The following is a 22,833-nucleotide window of genomic DNA, read 5'->3' as shown; positions in this document are numbered from 1 at the left end:
ATTCAGTTACAGGCAAGCTAGAGTTGAACTTTCTTGTATTTTTGTTAATTACTGTGGTAATAAAAGGAAACCCCAGTCAGAGGGTTATTTTGGAATCTACATCATATATTAATTTTGTTTCAGAGTAGGTTGGGAAATATACCTAGTAACCATCTTCTGAACCATAATAAACCCCAAAGATTGGGGGGAGACAACACATACAAACATACATACACACACACACACACCCCTATTTTCTGAAAAGAAATAGTTCAGACGCAAAACAAGATGGATGAATGTAGGAGAACTAAGTGAAATATTTCTAAATTCATAGTGGAAGGAAAGACTGTGTGTAGCAGACAGACAGCCAACAAGTAGGCAGCCAGATGTTTGATATAAGTTCAAGGAGATTTAAAAGAGTTTTTCTTGTTGTTTTTCTTGATTTTATGGAGTACTGAAAGCAAGAAACGTTTGGGGTTGGGAAGGGGGAATACTGTTTTGAATGTTACTCAGGAAATGCTTGGAAGAAGATAAGTTAAAATGACGCTAATGCTTTGTTAGTTTATAGCATCTGCCATGGGAGGATCCCAAAGCACCGTACAAATGATAATGAAACAAATCTCACATCACTTCTGTGAGTTAGGGAAATATTATTACACCAGTGCAGTAGATAACCTCTCTGTGCCTGTTTAAGTGACTACCTTAAGGTCCATATACATCAAACTTTGGTGTTGACAATTTCTGTCTCTTCCCTTTTAATTATCTTCTGGAAATCACCTTTATAACCATTCCAAACTTTAGCCTCTTCTCAGAGCTAAGGACAATGAGAGTCAATTGGCCTATGCCAACAGATGAGACACCTTGCCTGGAGAGCATTAATTAAGCTAAAGCTAAAATACACAGTTCCTAGGAAAGGAAAGCTCTTATGCTTGATAAAGATTTTTCCAACTACTGTTGATTTCTCAAACCAAAGACTCCCATAATTTTACTTATGGATGAGACTTCCATCTCTCTTGGTCTAGCTAAGGAGAGCCACGGCCAGGCAACAGACAAGTGTAACTGTCCCCTTTCTGTGTGGAGTACCTAATTGTCTCGTATGCTAAATAGAAACTGTGATGCTGGCTTGCCAGGTGTCAGCTCATGCCAAGGCCCAGGGCCTCTCTGAACACCGACAAATGCATAGCTAGAAACCATGTTGGCTTACCTGTGGGTTAGTATAGTTAAAACAGATATTAGCATTCTAAGAATGTGTGTTTAATGTTTAGACTTTATGGAATACTTGTAGGATGCTGCACATAATAGTTCTACTTATAATATCTGTATCCCATGGTGTAAAGTTATATTGAATGTTTGCTTTGTAAACCTCTATAATTGTGTAACTCACTAAACAAGAGAAGACACGTTAATTTAGAATAAAGTGCTCGCCCTGCAGACAAGAGGGCCTTTGAAACCAAATGAGCCATTGTAAGATATCAAAAGGTTATGTTGTTGATTGCCCTCCCCACTTTTGTCAGACAGACACATTTGTTCCATCAGTTTGGACTTCGGGGAGAATAGGATAAAAATCCTTGACAAGAAGAAACTAGGTCTCTTTATGCTGTCTGGACTCTGAGTGACAAAGATTCCTAAACATAAGCAAGAGATCCCCATGCTCCTTGGCATGGGTCAGCCCTAAAGGACATACATAGCTGCTTAATATAGAAGCTTATATTACCTTTCTAAACCAAAGACTAACACATTTGTGTGTGTTTCCTGTTTTAACCTTGTAAATAATACTCTTTTTTTTAGTTAATAAATCATTAGTTTGTTACAGGAGTAGCTACAGGTGTTGTCTTTGGTTTGAGATATGAGTATAATCAACCTGGGATAAGTGATTGGTTCTTTGGGACTGGGAATAATCTGAATATTGTTGTGATTTTTGGTGTAAAGTAACCATCACATAGTCCAGCTTGCCTGGGTGGAAAGATAAACTGGCATGCCCAAGGGGACTATCTGTGACTCCATGGTAAAACTGTTACAGTGCTTTAGGAGTTCACACTTGTTATTGTGAAGGTAAAATCTAATTATAGAACATACAGCCAGTTTGGGGTTTCTGTTGTGCTTTTTGACAGTCTGCCCTGAGGTTGGCACGCATGGTCGTGAGCCATTCCAGACAGTGTGACATGAACCAAAGAAGTGGAAAAACAAAATGGAGCTTTCAACCAGTTAGGAACAGCCTGTCTGGTGACCCAAAAACCTGAAAGTTCCAGAGATCAAAATGTCCAAGCTTATATATTCCACCCCAACTTAGAAAGTATTGATAATGTTTGCCTGATAAGTCAGAAACACATCTCTCTGAATAATCTGTCTGGTTTCTCTAACATCTCAAATCCTATAGTAAGCCTGGAAAGATGTTAAGTGAAAAGCATTCGATATAATTAGGGCTGTCACTTAATCGCAGTTAATGCAAGCAATTTAAAAAATAGTTGCAATTAATTGTTGTTTTAATCACACTATTAAATAACAATAGAATACCAATTTAATTTTATTATATATGTTTTGGATATTTTTCTACATTTTCAAATATATTGATTTCAGTTACAGCACAGAATAACTGTACAGGCTCACTTTATATTACAACAGTGCCATGTGAATGCCTGTTCCCACTTTCTTGTGACATTGTAAATAAGAAGCCGGCAGTATTATCTCCTGTAAATGTAAACAAACATGTTTGTCTTAGCAATTGGCTGAACAAGAAGTAGGACTTGCAGGCTCTAAAGTTTTACTTTTTGAGTGCACTTATGTAAAAAAATAATTCTACATTTGTAAATTGCACTTTCACGATAAAGAGGTTGCACGACAGTACTTGTATTAGGTGAACTGAAAAATAGTATACCTTGTTTGTTTTCAAACAGTGTAAATATTTGTAAAAAAATAGTATAAAGTGAGCACTATAAACTTTATATTCTATGTTGCAATTGAAATAAATATATTTGAAAATGTAGAAAAAAATCCAGAAATATTTATAATAAATGTAAATGTGTATTCTATTATTGTTTAACTGTGCGATTAAAACTGTGATTAATCACAACTATTTTTAATCGAGGTTTTTTATCATTTGACAGCCCTAGATAGAACCAAAGAATGTATGGTTCATGTTCTATATATTTAAAGATTGTAAGGGATTTTGTTTCATTTCTTTGAAAATGGTGGTTGCACCCTAGAAGTGGTAAGAACTGTATGGCACTAGAAGGAAAAAGGAATGTTGAAAGATATCTAGCCAGGGTATAATTTCGGAATATTAAGAGAAATTGCTTAAAGAGCAGGATCCCAATGAATAGTCAGGACAAATAATGAAATACAATCTATTAAATGAATTAAACCATCTGACTGAAGGAAGCATTAAAGAAATTTATTATACACTGATGCCATCTACTGTATATCAATGGAAACATCAGAAAAACAGAGACAGCTGAGAGCCACAGGGCAACTGACCAACAGAAATCAGAGGCCCCCTCTGAAGAGCCCTGAAATCAGGATACACAAAACTGAGGTCACTGTATGGGACCCCAGAGTTTTTCCAGTAGAGGTGTTAAGCAGATCTCAAACGCCTCTCCCCTCCTCATTCAGGGTCACAAGACCAAAAGTTGACTGAACTCGCAAAGAAGCTGCAGAATCCCCAGTGTGATCAACATCTGGACCAGCTATGTGGAAAGGATTCTCCCTTATTCCAGGGTTAATAGGATAAGAAGCGGTGAGATTTCATTATTAAGACTGAATTTCCCTATCTGTTTTTTAACATAAAAAACAGAAGATTATCTTGTTGAGGCTAAACTCTTAAGTGAGACTTCAAGTAACAATACTTTAGATCACTGGTGAGCAACCTGTGGCCCACTCATCAGGGTAATCTGATTGTGGGCCTCGAGACATTTTGCTGACATTGACCGTCCGCAGGCACGGCCCCCCACAGCTCCCAGTGGCCGTGCGGTTCACTATTCCCAGCCAATGGGAGCTGTGGGAAGTGGCGGGCTGCAAGGATAATGGAGCAAATAATCAAACAATTTATAAGCATCTAGAAGATAATAAAGTGATAAGTAACAGTCAACATGCCTTTGTCAAGAACAAATCATGTCAAACCAACCTAATATTCTCCTTTGACAGGAGAACAAGACTGGTGGTTGGAGAGGAAGAGGAGAGAAGAAGTAGATGTGATATATGTTGACTGTAGTAAGCCTTTTGATACTGTCTCGCATGACTTTCTCATAGACAAATTAAGAAAAAATAGCCTAGACCAGCGGTTCTCAAACTGTGGGTCGGACCCCAAAGTGGGTCACAACCCCCTTTAAATAGGGTCGCTAGGGCTGGCTTAGCCTTGTTTGGCTACAGGGCTGAAGCCCAAGCCCCACTACCCAGGGCCGAAGCCAAAGCCCAAGGGTTTCAGTCCTGGGCAGCAGGACTTGGGCAGCAGGCCTGCATGGGGCTGAAGCCCTTGATCTTCAACTTTGGCCTGTCTCCTGCCCAGAGCGGTGGGGCTCAGGCTTTGCTCCCCAACCCCTCGCCCAGGGCAGTGGGGCTTGCATGGGCTCAGGCTTCAGTCCCTCCTTCTGGGGTCATGAAGTAATTTTTGTTCTCAGAAGGGGATCGCGATGAAATTAAGTTTGAGAATCCCTGTCCTAGACTAACCTACTATAGACAACTAGTTGGAATCTATACTCTGAATAGTTATCAAAGGCTCACAGTCAAGCTGAAAGGGCCTATCGAGTGGGATCCCACATGGATCTGTCCTGGGTCTAGTTCTACTCGATATCTTTACAAATGATTCGGATAATGGCATAGAAAATACATATATAAAGTTTGCGGACGATACCAAGCTGGGAGGGGTTTCAAGTGCTTGGAAGGACAGGATTAGAATTTGAAGTGGTCTTGACAAACTGGAGAAACAGTCTGAAATAAGATAAAATAAGGACAAATGCAAAGCACTACACTTAGGAAGGAATAAATCAGTTGCACAAATACAAAATGGGAAATGACTACCTAGGAAGGAGTACTGCAGAAAAGGAGCAGAGGGTTATAGTGCATCACAAACTAAATGAGTCACCAATGTAACCATGTTTCAAAGAAGTGAACATCAGTTTGGGATGTATTAGCAGGAGTGCTGTAAGCAAGACACAAGAAGCGATTCTTCCACTCTACATGGCACTGATAAGGCCTCAACTGGCATACTGTGTCCAGTTCTGTGTACCACACTTTGGGAAAGATGTAGACAGGCTGGAGAGAGCACAGAGGAGAGCAACAAAAATGACTAAAGATCAAGAAAACAAGACCTACAAGGAAAGCTAGACAAATCAGATTTTTCTCAAGTTTTGGGAGGAGTGAGAGGACATAACAGTCTACAAGTATGTAAAAGGTTGTTATAGCCCTTCTCTTCTATAAATTGTTCTCTTTAACCACTGAAAACAAGACAAGAAACAAACAGGCTTAAGTTGCAGTAAGGAAGACTTAGGAAGTTTTTCCTCATATCTAACCTAACTGTCAGGGTAGTTGTTAAGCACTGGAACAAATTGCATAGGGAGGTTGTGAAATCTCTGTCTGTTGGAGGTTTTTAAGAACAGGTTATACAAACACCTGTCACGGATTGTCTAGAGAATACTTAGCCCTGCCTCAGTGCAGGGGACTGGACTAGACTAGACGACCTATCAAGATCACTTCCACACCTACATTCCTACGATGAGTCCATTAAGGAGCATAAAATCAACTTAATTTCCTGAGCTGAACTTGGTTATTGTGTAAAAGTAAGTATCATTGTTGTATAACTTTTAAAGTAATAGAATAACATCTTGTCAGGAAGATGCATGAGACCCAGTAGCTGGACAAGATTACATTACTGAACTGTTTAACCAAACACAAGTACAAAACTTAACAAAAATTAACTGACCATGTGCACCATTTATGGGAGTTATGGACTAACTACCATAACCAGTTCTTCAGGGAATATCAACAAAGGGAAATTGCCTAATCTTATTAATAATGAACAAGATGGTATTGTCCTCGGTATATAACAGAGGGTACTATAAACTGGCAATGCATTAAACTGTATAGGGAAATTTTTCCATTTAGCACAACTTGTAATTTGGGGTCAGTGACACCGCATCTTATTTGAGGCATATGTTATTAAGAACATTTGTGCTCAGTGTATATTTCTTCTATGGTATCTTTACCAATATTGGACCCTGACACTGCAATACTTGATAACCTTCTGTACGGACAGTAGCCAATTTATCTGGAAGAAAACCTCAAGAAATGCCTAGATTTTCCTCAGCTACTGGTGTATCACTCAGCAGCACAAACCTGGAGGGTACCACATACGGCTTGTTGTTCCATTAAGGGATATCAATATATATGTAAACATGGTGTTTTTGACATCGTGAGTACTGTGTGTGCCCACAACAGTTTGAATCAGTTCAATGAGACAAAAGCTAACCATTCCTGTCTCCTACCCTCTCAGGTTTACCAAATGGTGACAATTAGCAGACCTACAATATGGAGGGACACTACTGTTTAGTAACCAGCTATAAAAATTATATATAAAAACCTTACTAGTAACGTTACTACTCCGAAATTCTGTCTTACTCTTCCTGTGCATAACACTGTGTCACACTATACTAATGCTATTCCAGTTTCAGGAGTAATAGTTTTAACTATATTATACATTGCGACTGAGCAGTTTGCTAAAACAGTATAAAGCTTACATAAATGCTCTTACCTCTGCTTCATGTATCAATTTGACAAAAGGAGCCCCCCTGACTTCACTGTGCCCTATGGGGGGACCGTTAGCCAACACATACATGTTAAGTGCAACATACACTACACGAATAAATATGCACACAGTATAATATACCGTGTGTAAATTGGTGTTAAGAAGCTGTTAACTGAATGGATTATGCTCTTCCCACAATCCTGTTCACCCATGTCATGTATTCCACAACACTCAGCAATGCTGAGGTCAGCTTTGGCATTAGAAAACAGGAGATCTGTCAAAGCCGAAATACATGAATGGTGTGCCCTAGCATTGGTTGAGATGCACCTCTATGGTATGTGAAACCGAGGTAAGGAATGGTACAGAACAAGCTAAGGAGCAGGAGGTGGGATCTTTGGCCATGTATAAAGTGTTTATTAACCGTTAAGCAGCCATAATACATATAGAGCTAGTTTTGGAGGTGTATCCTCAAAGCACACGAATTTGGTTAGTTGGTCCTTTTACTACACTTGTGGTTCATTAAGAATATTTAATCAATTGGCTACATATTAATCAACAATTAGGGTTTCCTGTATCTTTCATAAAAGGCTGGTTAGTCAAAATTTCAATGTTTTTATTTTAATACAATACAGTATCTCTGAAATACTTGGAGGTAATAATTTACAATTCAGGTAGAGTGGAAAATACACAGAGAACCATACTACAGAACAAGAAAAGTGCTGATAAACTTATGGTACTGCTCCACAGAGGAGCACTCTGGAGCAATACACCCAGAATAAAGGCAAGATGAGCCACAGAGAGCCAACTGTGTTTTTAAATATAGATTTTTCAGTTGAAACAAATACCTCTAACAACAAAAAATGTAAGTAAGTGTGAGTGCCATAATCTAAGTTACAGTATTTATCTGTCACCTAACAATCCCAGACACAATCCTAAATATTTTATCTGGACTTCAAAACTGGACCTAAAAATGTTCTTAGTTTTAAAATAACAAAATCAAAACTGTGCATAAAATTTATACTGTGTCCAAGACGATTATTTTAATCTTCTCTACCCCATCTTTCCACCAAAGGTAAACACAGAATGGTATGGAGGAAGATTACTACTTACTTTCTAAGGTTGTTGAGCACCATGATGTTGGCGTACATGTAATACAAATAATAACTATATGGAGGATTCTTTTCACTGGTCCAGAGGTCAGGGTTAGGACTTCTGTTAGAGAACATGTGGTCGGTATGTTTAGACTCATCATCAACACTGTCAAAGCCAGTCACCTATGAAAAGGGATTCATAGGAACCTTTTTTTTTTTTTGATAAGCAAGTTTCAGAACTATCAACTCTAGTTTTATTAGAATATTAAAATAGCCACCTCCACCTGTAAGTACTTGCCCTCCTTCAGTCAGCAATCCTGCAACTCTGCTATTCTAGAGCATTGTTCCAAGATGCACAGGATGCAGAAGGCAGTTCTTCTGTGATGTGTGTCATAACAACTGAAGCAGCAATTCTACTCCATGGCTAGAACATTTGCTGGAAATTTTGGAATTGATCAGCTGCAGCTTTCAAAATTAAACTAATGTAATTATACAGCTTTACATAATCCAAATTGGTATTAACATTTTGTGAGTATTTTATTAAAGTAGAATCATCGATTTAGTAGTCCTTTCTCAACATGAAAGCAACTAGCTGGACAAATTAAGAGCATGAGGTGATATGGACATATTAACAAGCACAATTAGTATTTTTCTTTGATTGTTGACGGACCACTATGGAGGCCTTTATTGTTTAAGGAACTGAGTTTTTTTTTCCCCCCAAAGAACTTTTAATTCTGCAGGGAGCCAGCAAAAGGGGCTTTTGTGGTGCTTACCAGAGCTTGTTCTTGTTCTCTGCACTAGCATGAATGTAGATTCACTACTCTCTTCTACAGGTAGGACTATTGGAAGGAGCCCTGTGCTGCTTCCAGGTTAAATAAATGGTGGTTGCTTGTCAACATGTTCTTACCCATATTTTTACTCAGGCATATGAGTGTTTAAAAAACATTAACAGCCTTCACAGGAGGGTTTTTAATAATAATGTCTGTGGCTTTCACAATCTCCCCTGATACAGAAACTAAAAATCTAACTGTGAAGAGAGGATCCATTTCGAGTAAGACACAGAAGAGCCATACATACTTACATATTTGAGGAAGAGGTGCAGCTCCCTGTGATCTGTGGGATTGACGGTTGCCTCAAACAGAGGTAAGAAGATGTTCTCTAACATTTTCCCAAAACTAGCCAGAAGATTTTTTGACCTAAATATGTCACTGAAAGAAGCAGATATACAACTGTAACTACTTTTCATTAGTCAGCCAACTTTTTTCCCTCCCTGACATACTCAGAAAACATTTTAGGGTCAGATTCAGATCTCCAAAGCATTTATCACATGGCTGGTGCTACACAAATATATATTTTGGGACCAGGGTAATGTTCCCTCTAATTTTTGACAGGCTGTGTGCGCAAAAAATTTCTTCTGTGCAAATTTTTGTGCGTGTGGTGTTTCGCCGTGTGCACGGGGTTTAGGATCTGTGTGCGCACGCACATGCGCACAGCTTAGAGGGAACAGTGGACCAGGGCTGTCTTTTTTTTCCTTCTTTGTTGTGTGTCTGTACAGCACCTAACAGAATGGGGTCCTAGATGCTACTGCATTAGAAATAATAAATACACGTGTCAATAATAATAATAACAAATATCAGAGGGGTAGCCATGTTAGTCTGTATCCACAAAAACAATGAGGAGTCTGGTGGCACCTTAAAGACTAACAGATTTATTTGGGCATAAGCTTTTTTGGGTAAAAAGCCCACTTCTTCAGATGCATGGAGTGAAAATTACAGATGCAGGCATAAATATACTGACACATGAAGAGAAGGGAGTTTGGTTCGCAGCTTGTAAGGTAACTCCCTTCTCTTCATGTGTCAGTATATTTATGCCTGCATCTGTAATTTTCACTCCATGCATCTGAAGAAGTGGGCTTTTTACCCAAAAAAGCTTATGCCCAAATAAATCTGTTAGTCTTTAAGGTGCCACCAGACTCCTTGTTGTTTTAATAATAATAAAAATAAAAAATGTTACTGCCATGTATCAATCCTGAGAAATGTCTCAATTGTGAAAGCAAGTAACCCATTTCCTTAAAGGAATCCAGGCACTGAAAATGGAAAGAAGGGGTAATTGTGTGATTCAGTTTTCCAAATGAAGCTATTGCAAAGAAAAGTAAAACATTCTGTCTCTTTGCAATACTGAAGTTTCTCTTTTGATAGTCCCAGTTTGCATGACTAATGCCATGGTCATCCCCTGATTTAGAATGTTGTGCAAGAAAGTTAAAGGAGAAGAACTCTCTCCCCAATGAGCAATAGGCCCGGGGTAGCTGTGCTATGCTGACAACTCCTCATATTATTTTTCTAGCTGCCTAAATTCAAAACGTGCACTTCAGCCACCATCTACTATGACAAATATCCATGGCAGAATTCATTAGTTACAGCATACATCATTTAGTATAGTAGTCCCTAAGGATGCTGAAAGATGCTGAAAACGGATATTGATTTAATTTTGTAATTTATAGTTTTAGTTGAAGTACCATGTTAATTGAATCGATTAGTCATGATCTTGCAGAAAACTCTCTGCCACTAAAAGTTTGGAAAGCTTTTCCCTCTCCTTATGCAGCATTTCTGGAATCAGATTCTGACTGTTTCAGCAATCAAAACTACGTGACATTTTGACCTGCTTCTGACAAATGTTTTTTTCAGCATTAAAAAAAAAAAAATGTAATTTGAGTTAAATGCTTATAAATATTTTTGGAGGAAGTCACTAGTTTTGAAAAGCTTGAAGCAGAATAAACTTTTAGTCCCACAAAGGAAGCCTGCAGCATTGAGTTAGCCATGCACTTAGCCATGAGGAAAATTCCCAGACTTTTTTTTTTAAATAAAAATAAGTACAGGACAGTTGGTAAAGCAGCTAAGGGGATATTAGAGGAGAAAATGTATCCTTTTGCAAGATTTTAATCTGTTCTCATTACCAATAACTCCTGCTTACTTACTAAATTCTGGGAACCTGAATCACCCAGCGTATGTTGGGTGAATAAACCTTGTGTTCAATGAACCATGTTGCCAAATTCTGCCATTCATCTGGAGACCGCCCATAAATGGATAACCGAGGTTCCATATACTGGTATTTATTTTCTTCTAGTTCACGAGCTACTTCCTATTGGAGAACAACTCATTAATGTTTGCTTATGTAAGGACACAACGTATCATGCACATTTAGTGTTTTTGTCTACCACACTTTTTTCCCCTCAGACCTGCTTTACAATGGAATGCAGCTGAACAGAGTCTGGCAACTGTTAAACATAAAAGGAATCTCTTGTCATTCCTGCTAAACTATCCCATTTAGAATGCAGGAAGAGCTGTCACTTAGTGGCTAACTTTGAAATCTTTAAAACAGTGTGGAATTAAATGCAACCTTTGGCTTCAGAGGGCCTACCCTGTGCCTTGTGGAGTCACTTACACCACTCTATACTACATGTAATCAGAATGATAGCATTTTGCACTCCCTTTACACTGTTGTAAATGACTACACAGTGTACAGGACAGTGGAGAATCAGGCGCAGAATCTGTATGTCAATTGCCTCCTAAAAAAGTTATGCCATTAGTTTTAGTCAAACAACTGTGTAGGTGTGGAAAGAAACTGAGTAATGCACATGCAGGAGGCCTCTCCTCCACACTAGTTTGTTGCAAGAGTACTTTTGCAGCAATTGTGTCTGTATACCATTCCTAGCTCCCCAGTCTTTAATTTCTAGTGCCGAGGGCTCCCTATCATGTTCTGGGCCACAATGTTCTACTGCTGGTTGCTTCCCATTAATTTGTAACTGCACAAGACTGAGGAGGCTTGGAACAGCCCAGGCTCCCCTGCAAGTTGGAGCATGTACAATTATACAGGAAACAGCAGGCAGTGATTGGCTCAGCAGAGGTCTCAGTCTGGTAACTTGGTACAGCAGCCTGAAGCCTTGGGGAATCTCCAAACCATTGTACATACTGCAAATTACTTCTACAAAATACTGTGCCAATACAGCTAGAGAGATACAAATAAGGGGCATCACTTACTATGGGGCAAGGTAGGCAATCCTCATCCCCGCAACTCTTCATAGGTATATATGCTCCATTATGTCGTTCTCTCTCTCTCTCACACACACACACACACGTTGCAGGATATGTAATCACCTTTTATATTTCTATAGGCTTACACAACTTCCTCTCTCCCTTCCAGAATTTTTCTGACAGGATATCCCTGGTACAAGTCTTACTTACCTTGACCATACGAGCAAAGTATTCACCACCAAGGTAGTTCTCAGTTTTCAGGTACAAGTCCCTTAGCTCACTGGCACCAACTGGATTGTACTTGGAGTTAAATTTATCAAACCGATGAAATGTTTGGCGACCCTGGAGGAAAAAAACATCTCAGTAGAGGTATCCAGATAGCAGTGGTTAAGAACTACCTAACCGTTTTCTACTAAGATTGTTTTCTAACCACAAAACTGTTAGGAAAGAAACAGCCTACGAAAATCCTTGTTTACAACATACTGACAAATAATTTAAGCACTGTTTTTTTGGGTATATATTTTTTTTAAATATCATTCAACAGATGCAGCAAAAAACTCTTTCCCTTCCCTTCCCCCCAAGCAGTTTGCACTAACAGAGAGCTGGTTATTCTCCATTTTATTTGTTGAGGGAATAGACTTACAGCATGGACATCTAAAGAGTCTACAGTGAGGTCATAAGGATCCATGTGAAGGCTCTCAAACACTTGTTTTAAAGTCATCTTCTTGCCTTCTTTCTCTACAACAATCCGATTTGACTCTGTTTTGTAAGTGCGCTTAATAAACTTCAGCAAATGTTTCTGATTCATGCAGGCAGCAGCATGGATATGAGTATCAACCTGAAATAAAAAACAGATTACTCTTGTTTAGCAGACAGTACATGGCCTTTATCTATCCAAGTACCTCTGTGTCATACAGAATTATAAAAATGTTACACAATATTTCTCTTTAGGAATCAGATGGCATGGGATATTACATCCCTCAAAATATTTCAGCTCCTGGGTCCCAAGGGGCGAGGAGGGGGGGGGGGAAGGGTTACATTACATTTACATAGTGCTCAGTGAGTATTTTTTTTAAGGATATTCTGTTTTTCCACAGTTTTAAACTAGAACATAAAAACCACTGATAGATTAAACTAAAGAGAGCAAATAAAACACCTGGAACTCTTAGGACTACATCCTGCCCTGCATCCCCAATGGAGAAGAAGTTGAGTAACAGGGTTGTACATAGATGATCTCTTTCCAGGACTAAATAGAATCCTTCCCCTCACGCTGCAAAGTGGGAGCGTTGCTGCTCCACAGGCATTCTGTGCAGTCTCCAGCATACTGCTGCCAGTACAGTGCTGTAATCCTTCACTGTGCTGTGTAGAATAGCTGCTGGATCTGTGTAGTTGCACATGTCCTCTTTCCTCATCTGTTCCTCTCCTGCACCATCCCAGACTCTGTTGTGTGCTTCACTTGTGCAATCTCTTCCTTCCATGCAGTGCAATGACAGTTCTACTGTTGTCAAGGATCTTCACAGTCACAGCAGATCTTGGTATGAGATGGGATTTGACCCGTAACTGACATTAAGAAAATGGCTTCACCTTTTGAGGACCCATTTTGCAGTTTATATACCACCATGTTATTGGATCCATTTATGAATCACTGGCGTCTTTGAGCAGACTACTAGGGTAACCTCTCTCCTTGTATCCCTGGGCAGGAATTGGCTACAGTCTCCTCTGAAAGAGCAGGTGATGCTAGTGCTGATATAAGTACTTCAAAGGGGTGGAGTAGTAGGGGGCTCGGAGCGCTATTGAACCCACCAGCAGAGCTGCACCTCACTAACAAAGTGGCACAGTGGCTGTTCCAGAGTTGCACTTGGTGTGAAGCTGCATGAGAAATTCTGGTTGATTCAATCCAAATTTCCCCTGGTGGCTTGTCCTATTGGGATCCAGGAAGTGGGCGGGCAGAGCTCGTCCACTACGAAAGGAGCCCCCCCCAGCCTAAGGGGGAGATCCACAGGGCCTGGAGAGCCAATCAATTACGGGGGACAACTAATGAAAAACAGGGACGGGAGTGCGGTCAAAGGGTCAAACGAAGGGAACTGGACGGGGACACCGAGCAGAGAACCCCGGACAGCGCCCACCTCTCCTCAAAGGTGTCAAGGGAGTCGGTGGACGCCGCCCAGAGGAACTCCGCTCGGAGGCGTGAACGGACAGAGGATCGGAAATAGGCCCCGCAGTCGCAGGAGACTCCATCGGCCAACCTCCTCACCCTGGTTTTATAGATGGCCGCTTTAGCCAGGGCCAGGAGGAGGTTGACCAGGAGGTCCCGTGACTTAGTGGGGCCACGGACAGGGAGTGCATAGATGAGAAGGTGAGGAGAAAAGTGCAACCAAAACCGTAACAAAAGGTTGGTGAGGAGCCGGAATAGGGGCTGCAACCTGGCGCACTCCAGATAGACGTGCGCCAGGGTTTCCCTCACGCCGCAAAAGGGGCAGGTGTCCGGAATTGAGGTGAACCGCGCCAAATACACGCCCGTGCTCACGGCCCCGTGAAGGAGCCGCCAACTGACCCTGGTGGCTTGTGAGGAGGTGTCAATCCCACACCAGCCCAGCTGGGGTGAAGGTGGTGTGGAAGGGGTCAATTAACCCTACAGGCTGCATCTGGGGGGAGAGTCAGGCTTGGCTGATAAGCACTAATTGAAGATGAAGCCCAGCTGGTCAGGAGCAGGCTGGCTTATATAAAGCAGAGATTGAGCACAGAAGGGGGTTGTAGAGAGAGAGAGAGAATCCAGTTGTTCTCTGGGCACAGGGAGGTGAGTAGGAAGAAATCCAAGAAGGAGCAAAAGCTATGGGATCCTGTCTGTGATAGAAGAGGTTTACCCAGAGGTATTGTGGGAATGAAAGCCCGTGGGAGGTAACCATACCTAGCTGCCACCTCTTCCATCAGCATAGGTAATATCTGCCCTGGAGCACAACAGTGGCTCAGCAGCTGAGCTACTGTAGCATTTTAAGTGTAGACATGCCCTAAGTTAAGTGTAGAGCTGTGTAGTGTCATGCATATACTCTGACAGGCATAATGGTGTAAGTAAAGCTTTTTTACTGCTTTAATACAGTGGTGTGTGTTTGTGCATTTAGCTGTCTATTCTAGACTTCTCTGAATAGAACTAACTTTCTGCTGTATGTTGCATCACCTCAGGTACTCACGTGATGTAACCACCTAGTTGAATAGTGATCAGTACATGGCACACTTAAGGCCAATTGCTATCCAGCTTCTTTAATTGCCCTATTTCCTGGCACATCCATTTGCACATGAACACCCCCGCCCCCATCTTCAGGCACAAGCTGATTGTTTGTTTATGCAAATACAACATCTGTATGTGCAGACTGCCTGTGGGCAGGCCAGACTGATGTATGTATGTGTGCACCATGGCTTCTGCTGGAAGGCTTGTAGAAGAGATGTATTGTAATGGGAGCCCTGTTGGGGTTCACTCATCCCTAGGGCATCCCCTTGGGGCTAGGTCTGGGGAACAGCTATCATGCTGTATAGTGTCCCCTTCTGTTGCTCACTTGCCCTGCAGGCCCTCTTGCTCTCCAGGATTCTCTGTGATTCAGCCCTCCGGCTAGGCCGCTATATAGTTGCCCCCTCCATCCTGCTTCTGGGGTATCAAAGTCCCTCTGGACCAGCTATCTGCCTCGTATCTCTAACGATCCTATGCCACTTCCCAACTGCTACTTCAGGTTCGAGCCCAGGGACCCTACAATCAGCAGGCAAGGTCTACATAGTCTCAACCTTTGCTGCTCTTTCTGTGAGAAGCACTGCCTACATCAAGGGTCAGGTCAGCATAGCTATTTCTCTCAGGGACACAAGGTCATAGTGTAGACTAGCCCTTGCAGATGCTCAGGGTGTTGAAAGATTTTGATTCTGGACATAGGCATCATGTACATTGTCAACAGTCTCTTGACCAATGAAATACTAGAGACTAGTTGGTTTGGCTGATTCACTGAGCTCCTCAGGTACAGTTAATAGATACAGTTTGTGACCTAACTTCCAGGGAAAACAGTTATTAAACATAAAATCCAAGCTTTAGTAAACCTGAGTAGAATGCAACTCCCAGATGCTGTAGAACCAGAGGAGACTCCACCTCTTGTAATTCATAAACCTTGTAGACCACCATTCCCTCCTTTTCAACCCAAAATGAACACACCTTTGAAGGAAAAGATTGGAAGCTTATTTACTTGCTGTCAAAGATCAAGTGACCGATCTGCAACTGCAGCTTCTTTAAAGTCACTCTACTCATGAAACAATTTTTTTTCCCCTCTCAACAATACAGGGGTGATTCAAGAGGATCATGTAATGTCTCTAAAGCGTTCTCATTACTCTGCCACAGATGCCACCATATCTGAGCTAAGATCAGGAAGCTTATTCCCAAAGAAACATGACTCTACTCATTTTCTAAATGTATTAATTACCCAGTGGTGTGATCTCTTTCCTGGCACCTCTGTCACTCTTTCTGCCAGAGTACTCCAGATTCTCTGGCTACCTCCCTGAAATATACCCAATAAATTTTTACCTCCATGAGTGTGGCAAACTGAGAACAACAAAAATTATTTGAGTATAATGCAGTACTGAGCTTCTGGAATGTACTTAGAAAAGTGATCTGTATGCAGTACTGCATAACTTATTAACACACATTTATGCACACTCACCATTCAAACTATGAAGATCAACTTGGATAAACCAGCTAAAAATAGAAACCTGAGTACATATCTGCGTCATCCTATATGATTTTGACTGGAGTTGTACAAGAGTTTGTCTTTGAATGCAGCATAAAAAATTGTTTTGTAGTGCTGTGTGATCAACCCATCCTCCACAAATTTGTCTTTATTTGAAATTTCATCAAATGGCTATTTTTAACATAAGCCTATGAAAATGTAACTGTGTACATTACTTTTCCATTATGAAAAGCATTTTTGGTCAAAAATGGGAGCCCATTTTCACTCAAATAGTGGTCTGTGTATGTATAAAAAATTTTTTTTTGACTTCTTGATACAGTGCCCAAAGTGTGCTAAGGGGTTCTATAGACAGATCTAACGAGTCCCTGCCCCAAAGGCCTTTTACATTCTACCTTAATTACATCACATACAGACAACAGAGAGAGGGAGGGATCCAATATAAGAGTGAGGCTTTTTCTTCCGATATGTCTTCCAGCCTTTCCCCTTTGACCCTTTTTGGATTTGTTTCTTGTCATTTGCTCTGTCTCCAGACCTTGTCTCATGTCTCCTTTGATATCTCCTAAACCTTTTCCTTTTAGTGAAGAGAGTCAGAAAACACTGAAATATGCCCAATGGAAAGTTTCTTGGTTGTTTGTTCCATGAGAAGGAGCATGTGGCCCATGGTCTTCTTAATCTCACTACTTTAGTCAAATAAACCACTAACCCTAATGATTTATGGAAGCTTCTGTTTGAACATGGACTACACCTCCTGTGAACTAAATGTCTCACCCAACAAAACCCACTTCCAACCCAAATGTTTCCTTTAAGCTTTCAATTCTAGTGTGCCACTGATCAAAGAACTGCAGCACTCCTATTGCCTTGCAGCCCTTCCTCTCAGAGAGTTGACTACTGAATTTGCAGTGATGGTTTTCCCCACAGGCCACCTCTCCTCCTCTTGTCACAGGACTGCCTCCAAACCCTTTTGACAACCCTCTGCCAGTGGAGCAGGGAGAATAAAATAGTAGCTCCTCCCACCAACCAGACAGGATAGCTGCAGTTATATATCCTCTTCATCCTCCATGGGTCCCCACGCATACCACATCCTGCTGCTCCCCTCACACCTAAATTCCTATGTCCACTTCCCTCATTCCACCTCCCATCGCTCCTCTTCCCTCCCACCTTTACCCTGGCCTCAGCAAACCATGTTACTCAGCTGACACGCCACGCACCCAGTCCCCCTCACTAGCCTGCCATCTTCCACTGATTTCCAGCCTACTCTCCCCACTCCTGGATTTTCAAAAAGTTACAAATGAAGGGATTAACTGTTTCTCTTCCTAATAAGTTTTTTCCTACACTGTTTGGCTTGAGTCTGTCGCAACACCTTCTAAGTCATTAATAAAAGCAGTGTGTGAGATGGGGTAGTCTGCCCCCTTAAAGGTAGTAGAGCCTAGTGGTCAGCCCACCCCATCATGTGATATTGCTCTTTAAGATTTTGAAAGGTATGATATATGTACACACAAGGATGTAGAAGATAAGGACGGAGAGGAAGCAACTCTGGGAATAAGTGATGCTTGGGTAGAAATCCCATCACTCCGTCTTTAAGGGCCCGGGGCCAGGAGCCTTGCTGAGAGGATGAGGCAGATTCCCCTCTCACCAAACCAACTGGGAATGAGCTGGGCGAAGGGGACCAGCATAAATGTTGCCTCCTCCCTCATAGCAGTAGACACCAGTAGGAAAGGGCTCTGACCGTCTTTCTGTCAAACAAATCCTCTGAGCCTGAGGACTAACAGGAGGGAAGGGATACCTAAGAAGAAGCTGGCTAAGGCCCTACTGGTGACTAAATTACAATCCTGCTCCGAGGAGAGCGGAGGACTCCTGGGTTAAGGAGAGAGTTAATGTCTGCCTGAATTACCCAGCTCTCTGAGGAGGGCTGGGGTTGCTGCCTTAAGGAGAGACAGTGACTGTTTAACTGAAGTATACCCTCTTCCAGGAAGAGAGTGGGGAACTCCTGTTTTGAGAGAGAGAGAGAGAGAGAGAGAGAGAGAGAGCTGACCACAACTCCTACATGGACCCAGAGTGGGGCAACTAACACAGTGAGTTATACTTGGTAGAAAGACTTTAAAGAAAAAATCCCAGACCCCACACAAGGGGTACATGTCTTAAACCAGTTTAGTCTGGGTAACTGAGTGAAAGAACATGAGGAGGCCAGGTGTGCAATGATACTATGGGACTATGCTGGAGCCTGCACCCCATGACAAAGTTTATACAGATAGTCTTATGTGTGTATATCATATATATATATAACAACATTGTCACTGAGTTAAGTTGACACTGTACATTTGGAACAGTTGATAAATATAGTCACAGGTGTCTTGAGCAGCCTATTGATGGTGATATGTCTTTCCAACACTTAAGCCAGTGAAACCGTCAGCTGTAAACTACTTGGCTTTCTGGATACATACACTTTCTCTTGTAAACACTACTACCCTTCCTAGTAAGAGCTTCATACTACTTCCTGTGAAGCCAATGGGACATCTAACATTAACTTCACCTAAAGCAGACCTTAGGATAGGATCCCACAAGCTGGTAGTATCCACAACTCCCACTGAAGCCAATGAAAGATGAGGATGGCCAGCACTTTTTAGGATTGGGTCCTTATTCACCAACTGTCTAATACAACTGGAAATGTGTAGTGTAAATAGATAAACAGAAGAATGCCACACCAGGCTCAAAAAACATAGTATATGGGAATTGCAATCCACAGGGGATTACAGAATTAAATAAAACCTGGTTTATATGGCTTAATCCATTAACCCTCTTAACTGTGCTACAGCCTTATAACTGCTAAATAAGAAACTGGCAGCTATGGAGACTTAAGAACTCAAGCAGAAGCAGCAGTGTGAGCTCCCCCTCTCCCCAAACCCACTGCTGTGCACAACCCTAATTTGAAAAGTCTACTTCTATGGGCTGCTTCAGTTTCTGTATCAACTCCGTCCTTGGATTTTCTGCCGAGATGGCCAAAAGAGGAATCACAGATGAGCAATACGTAGTACTGGTGTTGGCTGTCTTAGCTTTAGTGATGTGTATACAGATAAGCTGGGAGCTGTAAAAACCTCACCAGCTTCTGGTCGCTGCTAACCTTTGACACAATCAAACTAGCAATCTAGATATGAATGTCTCCATATCCCTTTACTAGTTCCCATAACCATTCGCTTTGTCTTCCCTACATCCCTATGTCTTCCTTCAGAGGGCTGCAGCAGGTTGCAGAATCACCCCTTGAGTCTTAAATTCAAATGGTGTTTTAATATCATCCACATAATGGAAAAATCTCAGCTTAAATGAGGCCAGTGCTAGAATATTAGGCTTCTGGGACGTAAGGTCTGAGGTGCATTAGCAAAGCACATAATAGGATTTGTTTAACATTGTTAAAGCTATACTTTTTTCCCTAGCCACTAGTATTCGTGTCTCCCTCCAGGAGTATCAAGTTGATATACAAACTTTAGAATGAAAAAGATGTTCTTTGAGATTGGTAACTAATAGCAATATTGTTCATAATTAACAACTTGGTTGGACTTGCTTACGTTATGTAACCCCAGGACTGGAAGACTTAAGAGGAATGAAGTGCTCCCTCTGTTACTAAGGGAAAAAGCCAGCTGTGGCTAGCTTCATTAACACAAGTTACAATGTTGTTTACCCTTAATTCCACCTACTGAGTTTTGCTGCTTTGGTTGGGATTTATTCACATGAGTAAATATGAGACTATTATCATTACTAGTCTAGTGGATAGGGAGGAAGCTGTAGATGTGATATCTTGATTTTAGTCCCACATGACATTCTCACAGGCAAATTAGGGAAATGTGGTCTAGATGAAACTTCTATAAGGTGGGTGCATAATTGGTTGACAATTACTCTTTTAATATGGTCTTTCAATGGCTCACTGTCAAACTGGAAGGATATATCAGGTGGGGTCTTGCAGAGGTATGTCCTGTATTTGGTACTAGTCAATATTTTCATTGATGACTTGGCTAATGCAGTGGAGAGTCCACTTATAAAATTTGAGGATGACTACTGAGCATATATACTGAACTTAAAAGATTATACTCTATTGCTTAGCACAGATCCGTAACACTTTCTTACTGTTTGGCAGTAAACAGTCGACTCTATAAATACATCCAGGCTGTCTAAAAATACAACTGGCAATCTTTTTGAATTTAAAGGTGGGGATTTCCTTGCCTCGGACAGAAATCATCCCTATTTCTGTTTACTGCTGATCCCTTGTTCAAACGTACTTGTGAACAGCACTTTTATCTTTGAAATGTACCTAATTACATGAAGTGGCAGATACGCTTTGCTAGAGGCACAGTTCCTCAATCATTCATTTAAGTGAATTCAACTGTAAGTCCCAAACCACCTCTCTGCATTTCAATATGCTTTCCTTCCTTGTATACCTTGACTACGCTAGCCACATTTGGACTTCAGTAGAACAGTATGAAATGAACATATTATGAAACTGGAGCAATGTTACTGCTATCTCCTTTTTTTTCCAGGCTGGCTCATTTTCATCTGCCATTAGCAGTCCTACACAGTAATGGGGTGTGTGCAATCTGTCAGCTGAGAAGATAAGAACTAGATCTGGACTTGCAAAGGGAGGGATTTGTGAAATGGTCTGTTCCAAACAGATAAATTCAGTTTATTCTAAGCATTAAATTTGTTCCTAAACTGTTAGAATTTTTCAGATTATCTACAATAACTCCATTCATGTCTTACGGCAGAACCAAAGTAGGACCTGGGGGAAAATGCTAAACTAAACTGTTATGAACCTAACTCCTAGTGACTTAACATGGAATTAGACCAGTGAACAGATCTCACAGCATTTAGGAAACCACAGCAAAAAGATAACAAGTATCGTTAGCTAGTACGACAATGAAACCTGTTTTTACTATCTTTCAGTTTAAGTGTATATTCAGTAGCTTCACTGAAGTAACCTCTTGCAATATTTTTATGGCCAAATCCTGTACATGGATGTGCCCATATAGCTTCTGTTTAATTTATTAGATAATACCCTCCAGGTCACATTATGACAAGACTCCCATTAAAATCCATGAGATCAATATGCACATCTGAGGACACAGGGCACAATCCTTGGCTTCAGTTCTGGCTGCTTTGCGCTCCTGAGGTTGTGTCAAGCAGCTGGGAAGGTGTCCTAAAGGAGCAGCCAAGGATTCCCTCTGACACAGGGGAATTCTCCGGAGGGAAAAGCCAGCATAGTTGGTTCAATGCCCCAGCCCATCCTGCCCACACAGGGCTATGTTGGGGCAGAGAGTATTGTGGAGGAAATGTGCCATGAGCAGGAGGGACCGGGGCAAAGTGCACATGACTCCATCAGATTATTAGCTGCCCTAAGTTACACCAAGAGCTGTTTCAGCTTCTGATTAGCCCAGGATCAGGACAGTGGAAAGGTGGCATAGAACTCACTGCACCAAGTGGAATCTCAGTGAAGTTTGAGGATTGAGCCCAGAGTTTGGCCTTCAGAGTTTTGTGTGTGTCACTTTCCTAAGGCAAGAAGGTTTCTGAGCTGAGGCTGCAATGGACCATCAATGAAGGGTTAAATTTATAAACAAAATGTGTGTGTGTTTGGTTTTTTTGTTTTGTTTTTTAAAAAGCTAAACTATATTGGAATATTAACCTGTAATCTAAATGTTTAGTGTGTGTGGTATTTATACAGCATCCTATTCATTCCATCTATATTGCACACAGAGGTTTTAGTAAATGATATAGACTAAAGGAAGAAGGTGAAAATTCCATCACAAAGACTGCAGCATGCTAATAAACCCTTTCATACTTACCTTTCTCACGTTATAGAAGTCTCGATGGGGATTACTCTTCAGTTCTTTAAATTCAGACATTTCATTTAGCATCTCATGTAAACTGAATTTAGATTCTAAAAAGTTAAGTCGTCTGTGGCAATATGTTTTTCTGCAAAAGAGAGATGATGCTTTAATTACAATCAAACTACTCAGATTTTAAAGTTTTCAGAGTGTAAATTACTTTGAGTGAAACAGCATTAGATTTATCCATATTTTAAGGAGTCCCAGATGTGATTTATTAGAGATCTATAGATGAAAAGGGCAAGATATCATTATAAATCTTGATTTCTGTGGTTGCCAATTAGGCCCTAAATTTGATTTGATACCAAATATGAAGCCAGTTAATAAAACACTAACAGAATGTACTGGGAAGTTGTGTTTTTTTGTTGTTTTTAATAGCAAAGAACTACAAGGACACTGAAGAAATTTATC

General features: G+C 40.9%; 1 protein-coding gene across 5 annotated transcripts in view; it reads right to left on the bottom strand.

The window, feature by feature from the left end:
- AMPD3 (adenosine monophosphate deaminase 3) overlaps positions 1-22,833 on the bottom strand; it is a 50,716-nt gene that overhangs the window by 6,550 nt on the left and 21,333 nt on the right. For all 5 annotated transcript variants that reach the window (XM_073347567.1, XM_073347566.1, XM_073347564.1 and 2 more), the window contains exons 6-11: positions 22,381-22,510; positions 12,481-12,675; positions 12,048-12,179; positions 10,781-10,944; positions 8,888-9,014; positions 7,826-7,989 (exon numbers count right to left, since the gene is read on the bottom strand). In XM_073347567.1, coding sequence (XP_073203668.1) covers positions 7,826-7,989; positions 8,888-9,014; positions 10,781-10,944; positions 12,048-12,179; positions 12,481-12,675; positions 22,381-22,510 — 912 coding nt within the window. The remainder of the gene's footprint in view (positions 1-7,825; positions 7,990-8,887; positions 9,015-10,780; positions 10,945-12,047; positions 12,180-12,480; positions 12,676-22,380; positions 22,511-22,833) is intronic.

Source organism: Lepidochelys kempii, chromosome 6 (assembly GCF_965140265.1).
Source record: "Lepidochelys kempii isolate rLepKem1 chromosome 6, rLepKem1.hap2, whole genome shotgun sequence".
In the NCBI taxonomy this organism is placed as follows: domain Eukaryota; kingdom Metazoa; phylum Chordata; order Testudines; family Cheloniidae; genus Lepidochelys; species Lepidochelys kempii.
This window is presented reverse-complemented; position numbering and strand designations above follow the sequence as displayed.